At 43.5% G+C, this 14,651-nt stretch overlaps 2 protein-coding genes across 13 annotated transcripts in view; one reads left to right on the top strand and one right to left on the bottom strand.

Annotated features, from left to right (window-relative positions):
- NEK11 (NIMA related kinase 11) overlaps positions 1–14,651 on the top strand; it is a 189,900-nt gene continuing 175,249 nt past the window's right edge. For 5 of the 9 annotated variants that reach the window (XM_073333276.2, XM_073333277.2, XM_073333268.2 and 2 more), the window contains exons 1-2: positions 1–426; positions 7,226–7,350. The gene's annotated coding sequence lies outside the window, so the exon portion shown is untranslated. The other 4 variants (XM_073333269.2, XM_073333271.2, XM_073333273.2 and 1 more) reach the window with 4 other exon arrangements.
- ASTE1 (asteroid structure-specific endonuclease 1) lies at positions 4,740–14,574 on the bottom strand. Of its 4 annotated transcripts, none has more exons than XM_073333266.2 (5): positions 13,841–14,574; positions 11,904–12,712; positions 8,925–9,135; positions 7,083–7,275; positions 4,740–5,751 (listed from the first exon to the last, which is right to left on the bottom strand). In XM_073333266.2, exons 1-5 carry the CDS (start codon positions 13,947–13,949, stop codon positions 5,451–5,453), a joined length of 1,623 nt encoding a protein of 540 aa, XP_073189367.2. In that variant the 5' UTR covers positions 13,950–14,574; the 3' UTR covers positions 4,740–5,450. The 4 variants fall into 4 exon arrangements, with proteins under 4 accessions (XP_073189367.2, XP_073189365.2, XP_073189364.2 ...); XM_073333264.2 differs by having other exon boundaries at positions 11,904–13,236; positions 13,841–13,909; XM_073333263.2 differs by lacking the exon at positions 13,841–14,574 and adding an exon at positions 13,327–13,816 and having other exon boundaries at positions 11,904–13,236.

Genomic DNA, 14,651 nt, shown 5'->3' with positions numbered 1-14,651 from the left:
GTGTGGGGGGGGGGGGGTTACTGGATAAATTGGTTGGAAGTTACCAATGCAGTTGGGCAGTGAACAGGTCTCAGTCCATTAGAATGAAATAGCTGTGACTTTGTAACCAACTTATTGATAAACTGTATGTATGTATGCAGAACTTTCCGGATCTCATCACCTGGTACGAAGGAAAACCCACAATCATTTAACAAAATAACCAACATAGCTGCCATCTTGGGCTTTACAAAATAAACGTCTGCACCAACTTGCTCACTTACTACCATGAGGCTTTCCTGTGATAGCCTGCAGCTAGAACCTTGCTTCTTGAGACCACCTTGCTTGCCTTCCACTGAAGTTCTTTGTTCTTCTATACAGGTTTTTATACCATACTCATCACCATAGTATCTGAGTACCTAAGACAACACTACGCAATCCTGAAGACTGGTGATTATCCAGGGGTTGTTCATTTAATCTGTCAGTATTTTTTAGTTTCTATGTGGAAATAGTGCTGAAGTACAAAATTTCACTAAATAGAAGAAAGAATCACAGGTATAAAATGAATGGCCAAGAAAAGGCATCCTCCTAGAAAGTTTGACAACTAAAAGTAGTAAAACTAACTTAAGTCTTAAACTAATTGTGTATTTTGGAAAAGAACTTTAGTTTTGACCATCTCCTCGCTTTGATGGGAGAAGATACACTCCAGCTGAGAGACTTCTATCTAGAAAAATATTTAGATCATTCTGACAAATCACCTTTACTTCACATATTTTTGTAGTCTGAGAGCCTACAAGACACAGGATTGAAAGGTGAGCACAGCCAAAGATGATGCAGAAATCAAATCTAGATATCCTTTTTTTAGTGTTTGTCCACATAATTGCACATGTGCCACAGATCAGATTCTTTTGAATAGCTGTGTCCACTGGGGCTGTGCCTGCACCTTGGGAGCCTTCCAAACAGTAGCCAAAAGATATAAGGGGTGGGATGGCCTCAACTGCCTCTCATTCCTTCTTATTTCCCATAGCTGTGAGACTGAACCCCACTGTGTGTACATCTCTTCACCTAAAGAGAGTAGCTAAATCTACTGCTGATAAGCTTCGTTTACCCAGTAGTAGTAAAAAGTTCTGCTGACGGCACTGATAGGATTGCTACCCCGCCACCACCCCTGTATGAGAGCTAGACCCCACTCTACCTAGGCCTAAAATAGCCAAAAGTCACTTCTCCAGGAGTCCAGATTTGCCCATCCTGCTGCACAGCAATGATTTTCTACAGGTGCTTGGGATGCCTCTTATGCCTAGGACAAGTGCCTGAAGGCTGCCTGGTGTGCAAGTCTCGCTCAGAGGACATGCTGAAAGCTAGAGAAGGTAGACTGAAGCTTCATTTCCTAGAGTCATTGATGTGGGCAACATCAGTCCCTGAAAAACAACCGGAAAGAAAGCCTCCACCTGGTCAGTCACACTCCTAATGTCTCATTGAAATCTTTGTCACCCCAAGCTCAATGGACACTCAGCAACCCCACTCTTCTGGCATTGACCTAGGAGAGGGGCCACCAAGAGCAGCACTTCAGAGCCCAGGGAAGGCACAGATTTCCTCTAATCGGGAGCCAGACAAAAGTATTGCCCCAGTACTCCTACACTCTAGAGCCTCAGGCTAAACCTTGCTCAAATCCATCTAAAGCAAAATCACAGATCACACAGTGCTCCTGGTGCAAAGTGGCTGTCTCCATTACTGCTCAGATAGAGGGCCCCTCTCTGGCATCATGAGTACTGGCACTGGATGGCTCCATGCTGGCTGAGAACCTGTGGTGTGCACATTGGCGTGACTGTTGTGGTGCCGGAAGCTCATCCAGCACTGACTCATTAGCACTGCTGCAAGCCAGTTCTTAGCAGAGGCTGACTTTGCTGTGGGACCAATTTCAGAATCTCTGACCTTGGACAGACACAGGCAATGAACAGGCCAGGTCCCTCTTGTGATCTTTTGGTACTGCCCATAAACTTGAGTAGGCAGGACTGTGGACTGGGGTGTCCTACCTATGGAAGAAGAATTTGCTTTCTCGGCTTCTTCAGAGGAATGCAGTATATCCTCCTCACCAGAATGTAACCCATCTCCACCCTGGATAACCTAGTGGGATGTGAACAGACAGTCAAAGCAGGAATCCCAAACAGGCACCCAAAAGCCTTCTGGACTGAGAAGGAACCACCAAGATGCGAGCCTCCCATATGCCCTCCTCCCCCTCACTACCACTACCACCCCTGGATCTCTATTGGTCTCCTTGAGGTATGACCCATATGTTAAGAAACTGCTTCCTTAGTGGTATCCAGACCAAGATCACCCTCTCCAAAACAGATCCAGCCTGTTCCAGTACATCACCAACTACTAGGAAAGCAAGAGGTCTGGGATGGTGATCTCTTCCTCAAAACCTGCTTGCTATTTTTTCCTTGTCCTCTGATAGGGTATAAACCCACAGTGGCACCAAAAGGGCTAAAGGAATCTGAGAGCACTGTAATTTCACTGATTACACCTGGGAAGGGTGTGATCAGGTAAAAGGATGGACTTAAAAGGAGAGCAGGGGGAGGTCAGGGGAGAGAAGGAATCCCTCCTCTCCAGGAAGCAGCCTGAGGGAAGGCTACGAGACCTGGACAAAGTGCCTCCAGAATTCAGAGGGAAAAGTTTCTAATTCCACTACTTAATCCTGAAGAAGAAAGGGGAAATGGAGACCCATCCTGGATCCTTGATGTCTCAATGCCTTCATTCTTCACTTCAGATCAAGGATGTTACTTTAGCCTCTGCCATCCTCTTTGGATTGGTTCATGGCTCCAGACCTGCAGGACACTTACTTTCACAGTACTACACTACAAGTAAAGTCTCCTCCCCTTTGGCCAGTCCACAGTCTCAAAGCTGTTCACCGATGTTCTTGCTGTAGTGGCAGTGCAGCTAAGGAGACAAGAAGTCCAGTTATATCCCTGCTTAGATGGGATTCATCCTTACAGCATGTCAGAAAAGACTTCCTCTCTTCACCTCTCTGGGCCTCTGAGTCCAATTCACACTAACCCAACACAAAACATCCAATTCATAGGAGTAGTCTTAGATTCCAGGCTAGTGAAGAGGTACCTACCCCAGAAGTTCCAGACAGTAATTGACGTTACAGGCAGCTCCATGTGCATTCCATGATGCAAATAACCTGTTTGACGCTTCTGGGACACATGACACGTTGCATGCCAGACTTCACCTGCATTCACTGCAAGGGTGTTGAAATCAACATGTCCATGCTATATCTGTTTTTGTGTTCCATGGAAATCCTGTCATCATTAAACTGGTGGATGCAATCTACCAATGCAGATGGAAACTATTCTCTTTTTGGTCAGCGTTACCATGGCTCACCTCTGCAGAAGACTGTTCTCCATATATTTGTATTTGCTCTCACTAAGCTCAATGAGAGTCTATCTGGCTGCAATCTCAGCAAATCATCTTCCAAAACAGACATTGGTATTCTCACCCCACTGCAGTGGAATTTTCTGAAAGGACTGACCTCTGCTTTTCTCCATGTCAGAACTCCCTCCTTCCCTGGAAGAGTGACTAGATGATTTAATAGGTCCCTCCCTTTGAGCCCATGGATGCCTGCTCCTTCCATCACCTCTGTGAAGAGAGCCTTTGTGGTGGTCATAAAGTTGGCGGAGAGATTCAAGCCCTTATGGCACAACTTTCTTATATGAACTTTCAGCGTCAACAGTAGACCTTACCTGCAGTTCTTGCTTAAGGTAGTGTCAGATTTTCACATAAATCAGTCTCTTCATCTGCTGGTCTTTCCCCAAAGCAAAAACTCATATATTGGACATTGATAGAGCATTATCCCCTTATCTAGACAAGACTAAATCAACCAGAGCATCAGACTTGTGGCATTTGTGAATGGATGAGAGGACAACAGTTTCTATGAGGGGTATTTGAATGGTTTTCAGACTTTCAATATAAAACTACTACATGCTAGCAAAGGGAGATCCCCCAGGACACATCAGGTCCCATTTGATTTGAGCCCCTGCAACCTCCACCACCTCATTGAGCATCATCCCATTGACTGAGACGTGCCTGGTGACGTGCTTGTACTCAGTTCATACTTTTACTATGCATCTGTAACCTTTGTGCAGGCCTCTAAATCAAATGTGAACTTTGCTAGCATGCAATACGTCAGTATTTACATAGGAGTCCTATTACCCACATCTGAGCATGGGATGCTTGTCACCAAGAGTGGAATTTGTGGAAATCACTTGAAGAACCTTGGTGCTGTAAGGTAAGTAATTGTTCTTTCAAGATGTGTAGTCCACACAGACTCCTTGACTTCCCCTCTGTCCCACTAATTTGAGTCTTTATTGGCAAAAGAACTGAGAAGTGGTTGAGGCTGCCCCCACCCCTTATGCCCTGGGCGACAATGGTTGAGAGGGTTCTCAGGGTGCAGCCATGGCCCTAATGGACACTGCTAACCAAAAGAATCTCATCTTCTGCACAAGGAATGCATGTGCCCCAAGAAGGCAATCTGCATGGACAACACATCTCAAAGAACCACAGTTACTCTAAGTTAAGTAACCGTTCTTTCTGGTGAGCAGTGGACACAACTCTAACTAAAGAGAGAGGTAATGATCTAAAAATCTTTATAACCTTGAGAGAAAGAAACATCACATTGATTCTTGAAGAGGAACAAGAGTAGTAAATACTAGCTATTTTATTGCAGGAGTATGTCGGAAACCAAATCAGATGGACTCTCAAACCTAAATGCATAAACAATTTATTTAAAACAAATCTTTGTTTTAACATTCCTTTATTTTTAGAATCTTCCGGGAAAAGACCCTTGCTTGACAGTTTCTCAAGTGGTATCAAATGTCCTTGACAGAAGAAAAAATTGTCTACTTTAGGTGGTAGCACTCAGGCTTGGTAGTGACTATCCAAACCTGTTTCTTAAGAGAAACACAGGAGAAGAAAAGGATAAGTTCCAGGTTTTTTTCCTCCCCAACAGTTCAGTAACTAGAATATATACGCACAGCAGATGACCCAATTTTCAATGGAAGTCAGGCACCCCTGTTCCTCCCTTGGAAACTTTTGAAAATCTCACTGGTGGACACTGGCCCTGCAGAATTAAATTTGTGATTAGCTTTCCATGTGTAGTATGTAGTTGTGATGGTGGATTTTTGTTTTTTTGCAATGGTAGTTGGAGGGGTGGAGAGACTACTGTCCTCTTACTGCTTTACTTTAAAATTGCAAATTTAGTTTCTTCGGTTGTATCAATGACATCAAAAGACTGACATTTTTTAGAAAGTTCAGATATAGTATCCTATAACATTTATAGAAAAAAATCACTGTAGCAAGATTCATGCTAAAAACTGTAAAAGGGCCAGTTAAATTCCAATGCAGTTCACCCACTTCATTGTAACTGTGATCCATTCACAAAGCAGAATTATTTGAATGTCATGTATGTGCTACTTTCAGTCTTCCACCATTAGTGATGCAAACCTATTGTTAACATCACACAAAGGCTGAGCTTCCAATGTAGCATGCTGTCTGGTAGTCTCTGCCTGACTAGTGGCTTGCTTGTTCTTTACCTTGCAGAATTGGGTGGTCTTGGTTGTCTCCTGGAAGAAGTCTGGAGGTACAGTTGACTTTACTGCATGGAGCAGATCACAATAAAGCTGGCTCATCTTTGGAGATGAGAGAAGCTGATTCTCTGCTGCATGTACTGATTTAAGCTCTTTGCATAGTCTATGCACAAAGGTCCCACAATAAAGCCTGCCGAAGGAAAGATTAAATTTAGAATTATATCTAACTCTAGCTACCAAAACTATACTGTTTAGTGGAAAAAACAATAAACTAGTGTCTTATTTGTGGTTTTATGCTACTCAGTTACACACCTCTAATGAACAATCATTGAATATGAACTCTTTAAATAAAAGCCTTTTAAAGAAACAATCCCAAACTCATTTTCATGATGAGTTCAAATCTAGCTTGTCTGCAGGTACATATTTACATTATTACTATATTTCTTAACTTTATTGGTTTTTAGAACCAGCAGGCAAAATAAAGCCAAAGAAATTTCAGGTGACAACTCAATTTAAAACTGTTCTAGGTTTAATCAGAAGAAAAATCAAATTACTTTAGTTGCTGGGAATTAGCTGACATACATAACTTGTATCTTCAATGCCTGCTTTTTCATTTGAGCACTCTATAGGAGTGAAGTATTATTGAGTTAAGAGCCCTAGACATGAATATAGGGGAAAGAAGAACTTTACACATCTATGCAAGTAACAAGAAGTGCAGAACTCACTTGCCCAAGGAAGAGAAACTGCTTTTTAACAGCACCTTGAATATTTGAGAGCACTGAATTTGAGTAAAGTGCATTTTTAACCCTACATAAGATTTGCATCTAATGAAAGATGTTTAAAATCAGATTTAACATTGAAAATACAGATCCTAGATAGAAATCATTTCTGTGAATCTTCTGTAGTAACAGGTATAAAGAATTCTGCTCAAGTGAAAATGCTTAGGATCATTCATTATATGCCTGTGATTTCTAGACTTTTACTCTGAATTTTTTTCATGTTTTCAATTTATTGTACCCTTTTCCCTTTCTTGATGCACTTCTACATTATGTAATCTCCTAGATGTTGGTCTCAGGTGGTGATGCATACATGTTTACATACTTTAGTTATGATCTTACAGTTTGACTCATGAGTCATTTTCATTGGCCTCAGAAAGGGTATGCAAGATCAAGCCCAAACTTTCTAATTTGAACACTACTTTAATTCAGGCACAGTATGTACTAAAGAATTAAGAGTAAAATTTTAATATTTTCGTTCAAAAAATTTATATTGGAATTTTATATGTAGTAATTACTAAAAACATGATTTTGCTGAAACATTAGAAGCTGTTATCATTTATTAAGTGCCAGAGTACTAGTGCCATACAACAGAATATGAACTGTACCAAATTTAAAAGGTCCCTTACCCAAGGAGCTTACATTCCAGAGGCACAGCAGGTATAAGACAAGGCAAAACACAATATAAGGGTGCTTTATATTTGGAGCACCTTGTGAAGAAGGCAGGTCTCTCACAGGTTCTTACCGAGTTAAGTCTGGTTCAGTGAGAGGAGTAGAGAGTAGCTGGTTGAGATGCAATCCCATCTGGAGGCAGCACTGCCACTGGCAGAAAGTGTGTGCTGTGTCTAAATCCAGTAATTTCTGAAAATTCTTTTCTTTCCATTTTAGAAACTGGTCATAGACCATTTGATCATCTTCGACATGGAAAACCGCAGGATCTGGATTATGAATGGACAAGAAAATAAGGGTATTTCTAGAGGCTCCCAAGCACTCTCCTATACAAAGAATGACTGGTATGTACAATTAATGGTGCCTGTGAACCTCTAAACACTAATCTGTTTTCAAGTGTCTTAAATTGTTACTGTTAAAGTACCAAAAGCCTTGAGTGTCTGAAACAAAAGAATTCAATCTACTTGCTGGCTCAGTTGTGTGTGTCAGAGTGCACATACTTATGTGTTGTGGGCCAACTGGAAAATCTTTAAAAAATCCTACTATGTGCCAGGTTAATGAGAAGCAGCTGAGAATTGCCTGCTCTGCTTCTGTAGTCTAACCCTTTCTTCCTCCCATACCGTCAGGAATGCCACCTAAATCGAACGCTGGCCTATTATGTTACCTAAAAACCTTTCCCCACAACCTTTTAACTTTAAGATAGAACCAAACCCTTAAATCTTGCTACTTTTGCAGTATTAAGATAGCTTCCCCCCCGCATTTTGTGGGGAAAACCCTGCCTTAAACAGGATTTAATCCCGAAGTACTAATTACTGCTTACTAATTTGTTATACAAATGCTATGTTAAAGTAACATTTCCAATAGATTCAATCATAAACTGCAAAAGCAAACACAAACCCCTACGAGTTCTGAATTTAGATAGTAACTTGGCCCCACAGTGTGTGTAAAGCTTATAGCTGATCATTGTGTATAATACCCTGTCACAACAGGCCAAGTTAATTACAGCTTTAACATTAATCCTGAATGTTCTGGCTTCTTGTTAGAATATAGTTAAGGCTCTGACTTTAAAAAATAAGATTAATATAATCAGTAGTGCCTAGAGTGCCCCATTAGAGATCAGGACCCCATTGTACCAAGCACTACATGTACACAGACTATTCCTGCCTAGAATTTATAATCTGAAGTAGACCCTCAATGCTTAGCTGCTGCCAGTATTAAGTTTGCTTAGTTTCCCTGTTAACTCTCTCAATACACTATTTTATTTATTCTTACTGAAACTGATGGTTTCTTTGGCCAAATTTCTATTAGTATTTCCCCTTCCTGAAAGTATGAAGTTGTGAAAGTATGAAGGAGAGGTAATACCTTTGCTTTCAAAGCTTCCCTATTGAGTCTGCTTTGAATTAGAATTCATTGTTAGACTCGCACATGAACAATGTGTTTCCTGTAAGTACAAACTGACTTTAGTAAAAGTTCATTACTGAGTAATAAGTCTTATAGAAGTGTCAACCTTTGATGCATGTGTATGCTAAGTCTGAAAATTTTTTGCACTTTTTTATAGTGCTCCTGAAGCACAATTACAAATGCCGCCACCACCACCTGACAAGGTCCATTTGGATTTTAGCCATTTAAAGATAGGCACCTGAGGCACAGATAAGTCAGATGTCTTTCCCAAAGACAAAAGTTGGGAATAGAACAGAGTTTAACTTCAAGTCCCTCAGTCTTAACTGCGACACAGCACTGTCTCTGATCTTCACCAATGTATCAATTGAGTGCTGAGGGTAGAGCGTAAATCACCATTAATTCCTATGGAAGTGGAGAGTCCTTACAAAAACAAAAGGGGGAAACTGTGGCTAGAATGTAGATTTGCATATAAATATGAAACATCCATGTCAAAGTTTTTAGTTCTTTGGGGACCTACCTGGGCTACTTGTTGTCCTGTGCAATTCCCCAAATACCATTCCTAGAAGTAATGCCTGTAAATGATGCAATTTCACTTTGGGTTCTGAGTAACATGTCCAGTAGCAAGTTACAGCTACAGGGAGCCACAAGGGACTGGGGATGGGTTGTAGGATGCTGGCTTTCACTCCTAACGTCTCCAACAGCAGTTTTAGCCGAACTGATCTGGGCACCTGCCAAAGAAGTCATAATTATGGATATACTGTGAAGAGGTCTGGCTTTATATTGCTGTAAGGAAGTCCATTTACACTTGCCATCTTCACCCAAAGGCAAATGACTTCTGTGTTAATGCTAAGATAGCAGTGTTAATTTTTTTCAAAAATGTCCAACCTCATAAATATTGAGCTAATGAAAGTGACATGGATGAAACTTAGATCATTCTGTAGAATAAATTATTCCAAAACTATTCAATCTTTTTAAAAAGTAGTCACATTTCCTATGTTATCTATTCAAGGGTCAAATTTTTTGGAAGTGTTTCAGTTGCAGTTAGGTGCCTAAATGGAGTTGGGAGCTGAGCACATTGAAAATCTAGCCATTATTTATGCATTCAAAACCACCTCCTTTGGCATGTCCTGGAGGGTGTCTGTCCTACATCACCTGCATTTCAGGGGTTAGCATTGCACCATAGGCTGTAAACTTGTGCTACCATCCAACTATCCGTACCATTGATCTATACTCCCAGTGGAATCTTCTACCTGGATTTTGACAGAGAACTGCAGTTATCACTTATATGCATTGAGAGCTCATACAATACAAGTGAAAATCTAGCTTCATAAATTGTGACTAGTAAATGAGACTTGACTCATTTAAAAAAAATCCTAAGCCATTACAGTAATACTGGTACAAATTGTGTGTGTATATACAAAAAAAATTCATTAAAAAAACTGCAGTTGCAGTATTATAGGAGCCTGGGCAACCTTAGTTCAGCTGCTTTGTGTACATGCATTTTAGTCTTGCCCATTATTAGGGCCCTACCAATTCCATGGCAGTCAAAAACATTTCAGACTGTGACGTTTAAGCCCTTCCTCATGAAATCTGATCTCTCCCCCGCTGCTGGGAGTGCCCCCGCCAGGGGGCTCCTAGCTGCGAGTCTGGGCTGGGCTAGGAAGGGAGAGGACTTGTCCTTCCACTGCATGGCTGCTCTCGGGGAGATCAGACCGACCTCTGAGTACCTTCCCCTGCTGCAGGAAGCTCCAGCCCAGGAGGTTCCTGCAGCTGAAGGAGACTTGTGGAGGTGGGTCCAATATGGCCCTGCTCCTGGAAATGCCCCAGCCAGGGTGCTCCTACCGGCAAGTCCCTGCTGGGCTGAGGAGCGACAGCACTTCTCCTTCCCTTGCATGGCAGCTCTGGAGGTGCAGGTGAGATCAGATCCACTTCTGGGTAGGGACCCCCATGGTTACAACACTCAAATTTCAGATGTACAGAGCTGAAAATGTGAAACTGACCAATTTAAGAAGCCTCTGGCTGTGACCTCAAGCAAAATGGACCATGAATTTGGTAGGGCCCTACCCGTTATCAGACGAGAAGTCTGCAGTAGAGCAGAAACAGAACCCAGCTCTATTGGGCCCCAATCCCATGCTAAAAATGCAAGAACATCTTTTCTCTCCTGTAATCCTTTGCTTCATTTATGGGCCACCCCATGCATTGAACAAGGCAGAGTGGGTCCTAGAGCACAAGAGTATGTAATAATTTAAAGACTAGCACAGTGCCTACACAGGGAGACAAATTAAAGTTGCATGGACGCTTCCTAACTTGTGCTTGACTCTGCAACCTTAATGTTCATTTGAAGATTTTTGTATGCAGTTTCCTTAATTTAAAAAAGAAAAATGAAAACAAAAATATATGGGTCAGCAGCAGGGTTTGAATGCAGGTCCTCGAGATCCATAGCACCAGTTGGGCTAAAAGAGTAAATGGTAGCGGTCACATCCGTGTGTCATCCCCCTCAGAGCCATATACACTTCGACAATTTAGTTTAATGGTTACATACAGCACTGCCAATACAGATCTGGAGCATTCATTCTGAAAGGTTGAGCGGGCAGTGGATGAGAGTTGAGGCTACCATATTAGAACCAGATTCTGTTCCTAGCTCTCCCCGAAGTGACCTTGTGCAACCTCACAATTATGTACCCTTTGAAAGGGGATGAGAGAGATTTTTCCTTCCTCTAAAGATAGGGGTTACAAGGCCTTGATCAATAGTGACTGAACCATACAAGATTGCCACCCCTAGTCAATAGAAGAACTGAGACTAGAACTGTTTCCTTCTAGTTCCCAACCCAGCACACCACCTCTACCCCAAAATGTTTTCTTCAGCTGCTGCTTTGTCCATTTACTATCTGGAGCCAGGAAGGGAGCTCTATGGAACTGGCAAGTATATGAACTGCAGATGGCACACAAAACTGGGGGGCTGAAGCTTGCTCAGTGCAGATTAGAGACTTTAGCAGAAAGCCTTTAACTCATACTCAGTATAGCTTGTGACTTTTTTTCCTGAAGTGTATAGCTTTATCAAACCTGGATTGATTTTCATGACAAAAAAAAGCACCTCTTTAAATCAAGGATTACTCCTCATGCAGATTTAAAAAAAAAATCTGCTCTGAAAGCTCTCTTAAATGGTTAGTTTGGGAAAATTGAATGCAAATGAAAACAAGGTTATAATGGGAAGTTTTAGGCCTCTACAACCTCTGCCTATAACTTGTCGAGTGTTCCTTTCTAAAAAGATTATGTAATTGTAACATCTCTGAATGCTGGAAACCAAAGGCTATGACCCTACTGTTAGTACTGCATGTACTGCTTATTACCATGAGCAGTCTTATAAAGTACTTACAAGTGACTTCTATCTGGTACTAAACTGACTGACTGGATTGACACCCAAGTTCCCCCCCTCCCACCCATTACACTCACAACATTGATTTGTTATCCAGGATATCTGTTCTGACAACCCTACCTCAGTTAATGTGGCCAAACAGCAATGGTCTTCACAAAAATCCCGAGGCAGCAATGTTGTTGGAACAAAGGATTTTTTGAGCGTCTTTTGGATTCTATCAAATTCACGGACAATTGGGAGCTTGTTGGACTGCTTACTTGGGGAAATAACTTCAGAATTTTGAGAGGCATTCAGAAGTAGCCCATAGATGACTTGACGAATGGGTAGGGCGACTGTGTGAGCACTAGGCCTCTGCATGTTCTCCACCTGGACATGAAGGATTGTTCTTCTTAATAGAAGGGCATCACTAATGAATGGAGACAAATGACCTTTTGCCAAAGCCTCAAGCATCCATTGTGGTAACTCTAATTTCCTGATCACCTGAGACTCATAGGTTCCATTCTGAAAAAAATCCTCAAGCTTCACATCAGACTGTTCATATTCCTCCATGGAAGAGCACAGAATCTCCCTTATTTCTTCTCTCTCATGCTTTTTAAGATATTTCAGTACATTGTCTATGGCCTCTGTGGGATCAGCAAAATGGGACAACCAGTTTAGAAGTCCCTGAATGCGGACATGCTTCCTCCCCCTCCCGCCAGAGCCTCCAACTGGCAGGCGCACCTTGCTGAAAAACGTCTCCAGAGCTGGCAAATTAATGTAATCATTACCATTCATCACAGCAAAGAGAGGAAGAAGGGCTTTGTTCATATGACTGAAGTGGCTGCACAGTCTCTCTGAAGAGAAGCATCGAGCTGGAATGTAGCAGTCTAGTGTGCCTTCACAGGTACAAAGGTTTCTCCACTGAAAGTAATTCAGAGGGCAATACCCAGCTTTCAAATCAAAAATACAAAAGTCACTGTCTAAAGTTAAAACTGGACAATTCCAATGATTAGCCAATGACATAATATCCCTGTCTGCTTCTGAGAAGCACTGGACAAAAGGTACTTCCAATTTGCTCAAGACTTGCTTGAAAACCTCTCTCGTGAGCAGGGGTAGCACGCTTCCACCACCACCTCTAGAGATGGAATATGCTCCCTGGATCTTATCCCTGGCTCTTTCCTTTAATGTCACAAACTTCTTATCGGACAAGTCACACCCTCCATCTAACACAACATATGGGTATATTTTGCATACAGACAAAGTTTCAAAAAACTTGTGCACAATATCTGTAAAAGAATCATAATCCCCTCCATGTTGGAGGTCTAGATTTGATTCAAAATAAAGCCGATGAAACAAATTATTTCCATCAATGATGATTTTTGTGTTCCTTAATTGTAGATCAGTGAAGAACTGCTGATGCTCTCCCACGTAGCTCATTAATCCATGGATGCCCATACTCTTAACGTGTTAACAGCTGTAGTCAAACAAATGAACAATTTAATTTTCAAGTACCGCCTACGAAACTGATGATCAGATTAATTAGACACTAGTGCTGTCCACTTACCTCAGCTCCCGCTACCTTTGAGTCCAAAAGTGACAGTTACAAGATTTTTTCCCCAGGTCAAAAGGAACCAACGGACACTGTTTACATATAGCTTTTTCCCCTGACCGCCCAAATTGTTTTGAACTACAGCTGCTGGAACTGCACTACGCTACCCCCCATGTGACTTGGAGCTAACCTATGCAAACTGACTTTTCTAGTGCTATCCATGGGCACTGAAAACTACACCTCTGAAAAGGGACATGCGGCCACTTCTGTCCGCCAGCCTTTCCATGCCGTCGTACTCAGTGATTCCCCACCGAAGCAGTAGCTCAGTGTAAATGGCTGAGTTGGTCCATAAGTTACAGAACAGGTTTTAGATTGTTAAGCCGCACTCACCCTCTGTAACATACTGAAATAGACACGCAAAATGAGGGGACCTCCCCGCCATTACGTGACCTGCGGCCAGCTCAGGCCGGAGGGGGTGGGGGGGGGGGAGAGAATCCCGGCTATAACGTTTTACCCAGAGAAACCTCACCCAGCCGGGGCCTTTCACCACTCAGGAGCTGGGCCTTGCTCGGGCTTACGACACGGCATGGCTCCGCCCCGGGGGGAGGGGGGGGGGTGCAGCTAGACGGGGCAGACATGAGCGGTGCCTCCCCCCGGAGCGCGAGCGAAGCCAGCGGGGCTCGTGGCGCTGTCCGTTATATCGCACTCGGGCGCGCGCTTCAGGCAACGCCTCGCGCCTCCTCCCGTCCCCCAGGAGAACGCCAGCGCTGCCGCAGGGCTCAGCCCCTCTGTGCGCGCCGTATAAGGGACCCGTAACTGCCCTAGCTCGGGCGACTCAGTTCCGCTCCTGCAGACACGACCCGTGCCACAGCAAACAGCCTCCCTTCCTCCACTTCCGGGGGGGGCGGGACACATCAAGATAGGAGGACCCAGGGATTACGCCTGGTGAAGCCACGCCCACTCCAGCGCCTCACTGTTGCGTCGCTCATCGGCGGGTACTATTAGCGTCCGTTTCCATGCGAGCAGGGTAGAGCGGGCGCAGACGGGTCACGTGACTACCCCTCTCGGGTTCTCTCTGGGAGCTGGTTGGGTCCGGCCTGGGTGTCTGTATCCCGTCGGGCAGCGCGGCGTCTCCAGGAGACCAGTACCAAACAGAGGCCGGGCGGGAGGGGAGCTAGCTGGCGGGTGGAGCGGGGCCGTGCACAGAGAACCCGGCTGGGACGCAGGGGTGGGAGCCGCGCCGCCTCCGCTTCTATGCCGGGGGCGGGGATGAGAAGGTAAATGGACGTGACCCCCTCCTATGTCCAGCACAGCTCCTCTCGTCGCCCCACGCTCACGCC

This window comes from Lepidochelys kempii, chromosome 2 (assembly GCF_965140285.1).
Source record: "Lepidochelys kempii isolate rLepKem1 chromosome 2, rLepKem1.hap1, whole genome shotgun sequence".
NCBI lineage: Eukaryota > Metazoa > Chordata > Testudines > Cheloniidae > Lepidochelys > Lepidochelys kempii.
The sequence above is the reverse complement of the archived record's forward strand: the minus strand, read 5'-3'. Positions and strand labels throughout refer to the sequence as shown.

Bases quoted from the DNA above. Each gene is read 5' to 3' on its own strand.
- ASTE1 (XM_073333264.2), bottom strand. From the start codon at position 13,217: ATGGGCATCCATGGATTAATGAGCTACGTGGGAGAGCATCAGCAGTTC. The intron at 9,136-11,903 runs GTAGGGTTGTCA...CTTCTTTGGCAG, and splicing joins GTTTGGCCACATTAACTGAG to GTGCCCAGATCAGTTCGGCT. The intron at 5,752-7,082 runs GTAAGAACCTGT...TTCCTTCGGCAG, and splicing joins ACTGAACCAGACTTAACTCG to GCTTTATTGTGGGACCTTTG.